General features: G+C 39.7%; 1 protein-coding gene across 1 annotated transcript; it reads right to left on the bottom strand.

Moving 5' to 3' along the window:
* Positions 1-2,174: 2,174 nt before the first annotated feature.
* pole4 (polymerase (DNA-directed), epsilon 4, accessory subunit) lies at positions 2,175-7,870 on the bottom strand. The gene is made up of 4 exons (XM_056266507.1): positions 7,517-7,870; positions 5,519-5,603; positions 5,375-5,416; positions 2,175-2,427 (listed from the first exon to the last, which is right to left on the bottom strand). The coding sequence occupies exons 1-4, from the start codon at positions 7,751-7,753 to the stop codon at positions 2,414-2,416; spliced, it is 378 nt and encodes a 125-aa protein (XP_056122482.1). The 5' UTR covers positions 7,754-7,870; the 3' UTR covers positions 2,175-2,413.
* Positions 7,871-11,242: the final 3,372 nt, after the last annotated feature.

Below are 11,242 nucleotides of genomic sequence, written 5' to 3'. Positions count from 1 at the left end.
TTTGGGACTTTATGGTCTTGGCATACCTGGGATCATTAGATTAAAAATATGCCCTCTGCGTGTCCAAGGTGGGTGTGGAAGGCATGCGAAAACATACCCTGCCCATGACCTCATGGAGTCCATGGGCCAATCGTCTTTCCCGCATATCTCTTTGGCAATTAAAGTATCGCTGTACAGCATTCTGAACAAAACATGCCAGCCTCTGCTCAAAGAAACCTCTGTTCTTCTGTGAATGAAGAACAACTTCATGGGCCTTTGACAAATGAGCACAGCTTTTACATTACTAAAAAACTGCATCATCTGCTTGAGTATCTGGAAAAACAAAACAAACAAAATGATTTGTTTCGTTTACTTGAGTAGTGGAAAAAATCGAGGATAGTCACTGAGAGGTGGCACGTTTGAACCCAATACCCATTGTGACTTGAGCCTGATTAGCAGTCCTTGTCAGTTAACAAACCAACTGCATCATCCCAGGGAATGGAGTTACAAAAGATACAAATTCTATTAATTACTTAACATGTCAAAGTCATCTTCAAAATCAATTGTGAGTGGCCTTTGCTCATGCTTAACTCATGACAATGCCTATGCAAAGTGTTTCATCATGTTTCTGTGTGGATACAAAGGTGTTCCGGCCCTAAAAAAAAAACAGCATTCCTACTTTAAAAGTAAATATTTTTTTGAGTAAATCCCCCCTAATTGTAGAAATGATAGCACACCATTTTTCAAAAGCGGCACAATTTGAGATGTAGATTTTGTTGGTGATGGGTTCAGTCCATTGCAGTAAGACATCTTAGGCATCTTCTGTTAACTTGTCATTGAAGCATGTTACAATAGCCCATCCACATGAAGACAACTATGCGAAGAATTCTCAGCATGCATTCTTCATCATGGTCTTAAATTGCTCATGTAATGACTCACATACTTGCGTGCCTTCATCTAAACTTAATTAATTTTATGTCCTGGATCAAGATATAAAGCCAACTTAACTAACGTAAAATATTGGTTTTCAATTTTTTTGGCAATGTTTTTATTTCTGCTGGATCGACAGCATCGCTCACACTGCGAGACCACTAGGACTGTCCATTCAAGGCAGACTGCTTTTCCCTCGGGACACGCTTTAGTTAAATCTCTGGAAAGACGCATTCTATGGTGAGATGAAAATGCACATTCTGCTCAGTTCCTCCTGATCTGGTGATTCATAAAAATCTTGGGATTGGTTGCCATGTAAAATTTGGTCTTTAAGCTCTGTGCCTGAAGACAAAGTCCCAGATATTAAGAGAGTAACAGTAATGCCTATCTCATCCTGGATATTGAGGTAGACAGGTAGTCTGATTATGCAGATGGGACACTGCTCATAGTTCTCTCACTGACCTTCTGACGCATTTTGAACAATAAAACGGGAAAGCACTTTTGAAAAGTCGCAAGCTTCAATCAGATTTGATTTTACACAATTACTGGAACCACTGCACAGGCCAAAAAGAAACATTGTTTCTAAAGGCCTGTTCATTGTTTCTTTTTTCTCGATGGTCTGTCCACAAGACTGTAGGGGGCCCATGTGTCATTTTAGGTTTCAGAAGGTGACCCACAAGCACCCCCTTGATGAGTGCACCCTTTGACCCCTGAGGCTAACTCCACAGTGGACTCCCTCAAAACAGCGAAGCTCTTGAAACCAGTAGTTTTTGCAGTAAGGGCCTTTGAGCACTTTCAAGGAAGAACTGATCGCTGCCAAAATTTGCCATATTAGTGCCATTAAATCTTAATCTAAAGCACAGCAGTATTTTTTGGTATATTTTCTGCCTGTGAAATAATCAGTACCTATTCATTTTGGCCCATCATAAATTCATGTCTACATGCATTTTCTTGCATGTACTTTTTATACAATTATTCACAGAAATGCCATAATTTGAGTTTTTCCATTTCTAGTCACTGTAATACATTTCAGATTTATGGCATATAAAAACAAAAACTGTTGCTGGTTCCTCACAGGTTGGTAATAAGGCCTCTTCTGGTTTTAATGAGCAGAATAACTCATGGCCAGAATAATCTGCAGACCAGACTTTCTACTGATAATCCAAAGTCTAGCAATACAAGAAAAAAAGAAAGAAAAAAAAGCATAAATTCACGCATATAATTGTATCCCACTTGCACAAGAAACACACAACACCCAGAACAGATAAAAGAGCTTCACTTTATTTAAACACTATACATGGTTATAAGAATTGGACAACAGAGAAAAATACAATTGGCATTTTACAACTTTGACAACTATACAATATTTTCAAACTGCCCAAGCATACCAACATCACAATAATAATAAAAAACATGTTCAGCCAGTTTGCCTCTCTTTTGATTTCTCGAATATGAGAGGGAACTTGTTGACAGTCTTTATATTCATATGTATGCACCTTTTCAGTCAGTCCAGGGTACCTACACAAGAGTGATACAGAAAACAGAGTTGAGTTTAAAGTTTAAATTCAATTTCCCTCCACAGGTCTTTTGTTCCGAACCATAGTAAGTTTGCATCATTGACCTAAGTGTCTCTGTAAGTACTAGGTGCAACTGTTTACCATTTGGGGCTTAGTTCTAGGAACTAGCCACCTGGGAGGTCCTCCAAGAACAAAATTTTCTCTTAGGGCCATTTTCCAGGTTGCAATCGCACCGCCAGTAGGAACTCTGAAATTACGCAAGCCAGCCAACAGCAAAGTCTTTTAATTGCAGCATTCAACAACTGGAGGATGGAGAATGCCGCGATCAGAGCTGCGTTTTAGTTGTGTGCTGTGGGTTCAGTGAAAATGGAGATGGAATGTAGACACACAAGTAATGCGAAAGTAATGAAAGACCAAGTTGGAGATTTCTCTTAGCCCTCCTATTTGCTAAGACTGGAAAACTGGTTATAGGGAACGACCACTTCTTGAGAAGACAAAGAACCCACTGCATAGTAGCATTTGGGCTCGCTCTTGTGAAGGCCCCATCCGAGACTAGAGGTCTCAGCTCTGAATCATCCTAATCTACATTTCTTCCCCTCATCCCCCACTCCATCCCCTTCATGCAGATCACCTGAAACTCACATAAGAATATATGTATGGTTTGATATGAATGATTATCATTGAGTATTATGTTTGGTATCATTTGAAATGTCTCAAGAATGAGTGGTACAAATGTCTCATTCCCAAACTATAAAACAAAAGGAAATAAGGTTTTTAAGAGTTTAGGAATAACTGGCACACAAAGGAATGTGGTCTCTAGGCACTCCCAAAGGTGTAAATTCATGAATGCTAATTTCCACTGTTCTTCGCAGATGGTCAAACTTCTACCCCCAGTAATGGTGGGGGAATACAGTAAATTTCCACTAAACTCTAGTTTTACATATCAAATATGTAAAACTACATCGAGAGCTCAGGGCTCTTTCTGTATCTCAGATCAGCCCGTGGATACTGAGTCACCGAGACTCAGCATTCATGTATTTCATGTCGGGTAAAAGATTTTCCTCTTTGTTCTAGAACATTTGATGATTTGCATTGATTATCTTTCAATTGACTATGGAATTGTTATAATACATTTACCTGACATAATAAATTGTTATATTTGATTATTCTAACAGACTTTGACTTTATTTTCATTGGAGTTAAAAGGAATAGTCAAACATTAACGTATACTTAATGATGCACAGATATCATTGAAAAACACTTTCATTTTATGGAGTCAGATGAAACGAGTTAATACATAAGATAAAATGTATTCTATTTAATTAAAAATCCCTTTGCCATCATGGGAAAAGACGGAACACGCGTTGAGACCTTCACCGCTAATTTGAATGCCGCCATTGGATCAAATTAGACGGACTTAGTGCTACATATCGAGGCTGAGAAAAGGTCCCAAAACCGCAGACAAAGGCAACATACAAATGACATCAATATTAGCTTTCTGTATGTTATGTCTTATTGCTGTCTTCCATGTACGTAAAATATGTATTGTAAACGTTTACACTGCTTTTTAAAAATGGCAGGTGCCAGTGTTTCGTATGGCATGTGTTCGACCAATCAACGTACACTTACATCACTGGTAGTTGCTATTGTGCTGGAATAGACCCTACTCTGAGGTAGGAGCTAATTTAGTCCCCCTAAATGGCGGTCCTATAGCTAAAATCGTTCCCAGTTCCTGCGGTGCGAACACGCCAAAAAGCGCCAATAGTTATATGCATAGGCATAATGTGCGGGTGGGATGAGTGGGTGGGACATGTCCCAACCACTTTTTACCAGGGTCGATATTGTCCCTACCACTTTTTAAAAAATATCGCGGCACGGATGTAGGCCTACCTAACACAAAAACAAAACATCTCTAGTTAACTAGCAGAGCATTCATTTCATTTGTTAAATAAGAGGATTGGAGGAAATAAGAGGATTCAGAGTTCTAGCGCTGAAATGTGTTGTTTTTTAAATTAAGCAGCTGGTGCGGATACAGTGTTCTCTTGTGGCTCGCGCACAGTCTTCACACGGACGCACGCTTTAAGCTATCGCTTAACGCCGTTGCGGAAACTCTATTCGTTCCGGTGAAATCACAAAACAAAATGCACATATTCGCGTTTGATAAAAAAAAAAAAAAACTATATGAGTGCGGATTAGAACCCGGAACCTCTGACACGCTTGGCAAAAGTTCTACCACTTGATCATGAAAGTACACAAGCAAAATTTGCGGATCTATGGATTTATTCACGTGAAAATTCTCGACACTAACAATATTAGTAGCTCTCATTAAACGACAAATTAAACCCATTATTTAAATTGATTGGACATCGTAATGTTATTGTACATATATCTGACCACCCCACCCCACTTTTTAAAACAAAGTTACGTCACTGGTTATATGATGAACTATGGAAACGTTTCTCGGGTACGAAAGCCCCTATTGTAACTAATGATTAAGGACAAAAACTGGGATTTAGGACAGACTGCATTTCACACTTAAAAATAATCACATAGAGTAAAGAGTATGCGTTTGGCGTGCTGTCCAAGGATAGGGCTCCGAGCTCAGTATTTTGGCCCGAACACAGAGTACTCCTCCCCGTATTCCTGGCTGTGATAGGAAATCAGCCAAGAGTAAGGAGTCGGGGTGGTGGAGGGATCCTGAAAACTGCCGAGGAACATAGGCGAGTCGACTGCGTATACATGTATATATGCCACCTCAAAGGTCTGCACAGTCACATATAATCTGAAACCAAGGCACCAAGATTGTTTGGTTTTAGTTCTGCCGTTCTTGGAAAATGAGGTTTGAAGGTAGGAAAGAAATATAGGCAATCAGAATGATCCATAAAACTCTCCCTCACTCCTTTAAACCATTGCCAGCAGGAAATAACATTAAATTATGTCTCCCTTACCTTCCAAAAATGCAAATTCATCTATTGCTTCAATAGCATTATCTGCCAAGAGAAAAAGCACCAACCGTTACTTCATCAATACCACTGATGTTTATAGTTAAAATTTCTATTTAAACCATTTTAAAATGTAACGTTTTAACTTACCCAAGTCTTTGCGTTGAAGAGTTTTTCTCTTTCCCTGTTGGGCATAAACAAGAGCGTCCTTTGCAATCATTTCAACAAAAAGCTCCTGCAGGCAGAAAAACAATTTTGTTAACTCTTAGCTAAGATTTGAGATATGTCTTTACCCAACCAAGTGTATAGGTGGGAGCCATCCATAAAAGTTGTCCTGGGCCTTTGTTAGGCACAGGTCTATCAAGAAGATTTACAACATATCAAATAATCTACCCTGGTTTGAATTCAGAATATCCAGACAGACAAGCATTGTATCCGTGAATGTAATGTTATAATGATGACAGGCCCATAGACGAACTAGTATTAAAATATTTTTAACAGATCATCTCTCCTCTTTCATACATTTTATCAGCTGCTATGTCATAGGAACAGTCACACGGCAGGACTGTGAACCTTTTTTTGACACTATGAGAACTTCATCTTCAACATTTCTGCCATGTAAGACAATTACAGTAATGGGCTTTCACTGCGCATAAACGGCCACACTTTATAAAGCAGTTAGTTCGAACTGATTGTCCGAGCGGCATTAGTGCTTAGTTATTAGTATTTAGTTATATTACACTTGCTCATGGGATAATGCTTAAATGTGATCTGAGACCGTCTTACGCATAAAACTTTACACAAAATCTGCAACAAACTACAGACAAGAAAAGAAAACCCTGGAAAAACATATAGTGTGCACTAGGCAGATAGATGTGAAATTGACAGATACATTGATTGTCCTATAAGACAAGAATGGGTATTGTTCAAAATTCATGTATAACTTTGATGAAAGGTTTTGATCCACTTCAAATGTTGACTACTGTGTGTGTGTGTGTGTGTAATATATATATATATATATATATATATATTACATATTACAGACACACACATGCATATATATGGCCTAAATATGCGCGGCCAGGTGGCCAATCTTCAATGATTTTACATTCCAAAAGTAAGTGCAGAGTGTGAAGGTTGAATTAGCAGAACAAAATCACAGCTGTTCATAAAATAGGCCTATTGCAATCCACACAACATAATGGGAGACATATCAGAGTTCTAAAGAGGACAAATTGTTGGTGCACGTCTCGCTGGCTCTTCTGTAACAAGGACAGCAAGTCTTTGAGGTGTATCGATAGCTATGGTATTCAGGGTAATGTCGGCGTACCACCACGCAGGATGAACCGCATCAAGGATGTATTGATAAAATTGATAAAAACTGATAATAAAGATTTATATTGTTAGAAAAGATTTCTATTTTAAACAAATGCTGTTCTTTTTAACTTTTTATTCATCAATGAATCCTGGAAAAAGTATCACAGGTTCCAAAAAAATATTAAGCAAGTTAAGCAACACAACTGTTTCCAACATTGAGAATCAAATCAACATATTAGATTGATTTCTGAAGGATCATGTGACACTGAAGACTGGAGAAATGGCTGATGATAAATTTTATTTTAAAGTGTATTAAAATAAAAAATAAATAAAAACATTATTTTAAATTGCAATAATATTTCACAATATTACTTTTTCTGTATTTTTGAAAAAATAAATGCAGGCTTGATGAGAGTAAGAGACTTCTTTCAAAAGCATTACAAATAGTAATGTTTTCAAACTTTTGACCAGTACTGTATATGTAAGCGTATAGAACGAAGGCCAGTGAAAATGTTGGCAGGGCCAATAAAAGCATGACATACTGGCCCGACTGGGCTGGCAGAAAATAAATTCTTACAGTTAAACTCTGAGACGAATAGAACTTAAATGCAACATAGACAGGCAGAAATAAAGACTGTCTGGCTGAAGATAGATAGATAGATAGATAGCAGACAGGCAGGCAGGCAGGCAGGCAGAGAGACACACAGAACATAAAGTGACATCACAGACATACAAATTAAGCTAATTAACATGTTAGACAGATAGATAGAGAGCCAGAAGAAAGGAGTGGGATATTAATTCAGACAGTATGGGTGTGGGTGCGTGTCTCACCGTGGCTTTAGCTATGATGAACACGGACTCTTGACTCGCCAGACTCACATCCGGATCTGCTTTCATCAGTGTTTTGATGCGGGACAGCGGTAACTTGGCGAGGCGGTTCTGCTGCGCGCCCGCGGTGGGCCCAGTTTGCCCATTCCCTCCGTCCTCCTCTGGCTCGGTGCCCCGGGGCTCGTCTTCAGCTCGGTCCAAATCCGACTCCACGGGAGCTGCTGACACAGTCGCCGCCATTGACGCACGCGGCGCTTAATAGAACGCGCCGTAAACCGAAAGCGGATAGTCTAATCTTCTCCCGCCAAATCTGTCTGTAAACACAACCTCGAGGCGGACGGCGGAACAGACGTCACAGCGCAACGTCACTAGAGGATCAACTAATTCCATCCAGTAAAGGTAAGTTAAAGTCCATTAACGAGCGGCATTGCACTTTATTTTAAGGAAGGTTGATTTTTAATTAATCACAGATGACATGTTATTTCCTCAGTTCATGATGAGTCATTACTCTTAAAATTTACTCTTTACATTACTCTTTTTTTCTATTGTTTATTTTTTATTTTTTTTATTTTACAGTTGGAAATTTTATGTGTTGCTGTCTTTTTATTTTATTATCTTCTTTTTCTTTTTTAAATTGTTCGAAATAAAGATTACATTACATAGTACAGAACATTTTGTAAACTCCACTAACGTTACATCCATTCATACCTCAGCTGCTGCGCGTAGAAGAAAAAATAGGGAAAAATTGGGATTTGGTGAGGAACTTTCTATATAAAATTTAAATCTCTGAGTAAATAATTGGTTTAATGCTTAAATTAAATGTTTAAAAAAATAGGCTATACAATCATTTCATACATTTAATCTCATGCCTCAGTACGTCAGAATTGATTTTAATTGCTTTGTCATCATATATAGGCTACCATGCATGGTAGGCTACCATGAACGAATACTGTGGTATTCTTTTAATTATTTTTTATTTGATTAATATATGGTAACTATTCAGTACCATGGTAAATGGAAGATAGGCCAGTGAATGTTTCGTTTGGTACAGTGGGTTTATTTTTGAAAGTCAGTGTGTGCATACTAGACACATCTTGGCTAACCCAAAAGACCTACTGAAATAGGGGGTCAAAATAAACTGTATTGGTTTTAATGATTTTCTTTAGAAAGAAAAAAGAAAAAAAAGGGTGTCATATAATGACATCATTAAAATAATACACAGATATTTTAATCAAATGTTTATTTGTCCACTTTTCTTAATAATAATGGGTCAGTTGTATCCCCTTATATGCATTCTTAGGGTATACAAAAATTATTTTGTTTTCCATATGACCAAGAAACAAGTTTTTTGAGGAATTTATGTATAAATAATAATAATAAAAAAATAATTTCATTGATAAAATAACTGGTCCGAAAACCAGTCAGTATCTGGTGTGACCACCATTTGCCTCACGCAGTGCAACACATCTCCTTCGCATGGAGTTGATCAGGTTGTTGATTGTGGCCTGTGGAATGTTGGTCCACTCCTCTTCGAAGTTGCTGGATATTGGCAGGAACTGGAACACGCTGTCGTATACGCCGATCCAGAGCATCCCGAACATGCTCAATGGGTGACATGTCCGGTGAGTATGCTGGCCATGCAAGAACTGGGATGTTTTCAGCTTCCAGGAATAGGCTCTATGCACGATCGCTTCCGCGTTTTGTCTCAGCCCGCCCAGTTACATCCGGTGCTGCGTCAGAAGCCGTTTTTTTGCATTATTGGAGATAATGGCAAATTACACTCGCTGTTTACAAAAACGTCCCGCGGTTAACGTAAATGATGTTTACAATATTGTTAGGCAGTTAGCTGTCACACATAAGAGTAAGAAAGAGAAGGGTTAAAAATGATATTTTTCGAGCTACATCGACAACTTTGAGGGTGAGTATTCTCTCATATCATGTGAAATCCGACTAGCGAATCAGTTTCTAAAATCGTTGTCTCTTTTCTGAGAAAATGAATTTTATTAAAGTTTTGCAGCTATACACTTAACGCTATGCGGAAGTAAGGACGCGGGCTGAGATTCTACCGGAAATACGTCAGCAGCGTTCGTGCATAGAGCCTATTGTGTACAGATCTTTGCAACATGGGGTCGTGCATTATCATGCTGCAACATGAGGTCGTGGATGAATGGCACAACAATGGGCCTCAGGATCTTGTCACGGTATCTCTATGCATTCAAAATGCCATCAATAAAATGTACATGTGTTTGTTGTCCATAACATACGCCTGCCCATACCATAACCCCACCGCCACCATGGGCCACTCGATCCACAACGTTGACATCAGCAAAACGCTCTCCCACACGACGCCATACACGCTGTCTGCCATCTGCCCTGTACAGTGAAAACCATCGAATGTGAGCAGTTGCCCACTCAAGTCGGTTACGACGACGAACTGCAGTCAGGTCGAGACCCCGATGAGGACGACGAGCATGCAGATGAGCTTCCCTGAGACGGTTTCTGACAGTTTGTGCAGAAATTCTTTGGTTATGCAAACCGATTGTTGCAGCAGCTGTCCGGGTGGAAGATGCTGGATGTGGAGGTCCTGGGCTGGTGTGGTTACACGTGGTCTGAGGCCCCATCCACACTACTGCGTTTTAGTTTAGAAACGGAGAATTAAAACGAATACGATCTCCGTCCACACCAGCGTTTTATCTGCGTATTAGAATTGATCTCCGTCCACATTAAAACGACTGAAAACGCGGATCACGTGACCATTCACCAACACTGGGCATGCGCGTGCCGGTGTAAACACAACTTCATTGATAAAATTATCCCACCATGCTCTGGGTTAACCCCAAACCGACGCTCCATTTACGGTCAACGCCGCCGCTGCACACAGGAATTGTCACAGATCGCTCGAATAATAGCTTGACTCCGGCGCATGTAGGCAGTTATAGCGTTGTAAAATGCAGAATTTACTTGTACAACAGCTGCTAGCAAAGATATACGCCATGACTGATAACACCCAATCATAGAGCCGAGCGTGAGCCTCTACTACGTCATCGTTTCTAAAGTCCTCCGTTTTGACCCGTCTACACTAAAACGCCCTCCGGAGATTCAAAACGAAAAACGGATTGGCAGCGTTTCTAAACTTCTCCGTTTTGGTTCTCCGTTTTTGCCGTTTTAGTGTGGACGGGAGGTGCAAACGTAGCAAAAGGTCTCCGTTTTTAAACGAAAACGCAGTAGTGTGGACGGGGCCCTGAGGTTGTGAGGCCGGTTGGATGTACTGCCAAATTCTCTGAAACGCCTTTGGAGACGGCTTATGGTAGAGAAATGAACATTCAATTCACTGGCAACAGCTCTGGGGGGCATTCCTGCAGTCAGCATGCCAATTGCACGCTCCCTCAAAACTTGCAACATCTGTGCCATTGTGCTGTGTGATAAAACTGCACATTTTAGAGTGGCCTTTTATTGTGGCCAGCCTAAGGCACACCTGTGCAATAATCATGCTGTCTAATCGGCATCTTGATATGCCACACTTGTGAGGTGGATGGATTATCTCGGCAAAGGAGAAGTGCTCACTAACACAGATTTAGACAGATTTGTGAACAATATTTGAGAGAAATAGGCCTTTAGTGCGCACAGAAAAAGTCTTAGATCTTTGAGTTCAGCTCATGAAAAATGGGGGCAAAAACAAAAGTGTTGCGTTTACAATTTTGTTCAGTGTATATATCTATATATATGTAT

The sequence above is a fragment of the Rhinichthys klamathensis genome, unplaced genomic scaffold (genome assembly GCF_029890125.1).
Source record: "Rhinichthys klamathensis goyatoka isolate OS25496 unplaced genomic scaffold, OSU_Roscu_1.1 h1tg000249l_1, whole genome shotgun sequence".
NCBI lineage: Eukaryota > Metazoa > Chordata > Actinopteri > Cypriniformes > Leuciscidae > Rhinichthys > Rhinichthys klamathensis.
The sequence above is the reverse complement of the archived record's forward strand: the minus strand, read 5'-3'. Positions and strand labels throughout refer to the sequence as shown.

What these genes read in the sequence shown, in the direction of transcription:
- pole4 (XM_056266507.1), bottom strand. Translation starts at nt 7,753, where the DNA reads ATGGCGGCGACTGTGTCAGCAGCTCCCGTGGAGTCGGATTTGGACCGA. An exon ending in TCATCATAGCTAAAGCCACG is followed by an intron (nt 5,604 to 7,516) that starts GTGAGACACGCA and finishes TTCTGCCTGCAG; the next exon opens with GAGCTTTTTGTTGAAATGAT. An exon ending in TCTTCAACGCAAAGACTTGG is followed by an intron (nt 5,417 to 5,518) that starts GTAAGTTAAAAC and finishes TTCTCTTGGCAG; the next exon opens with ATAATGCTATTGAAGCAATA.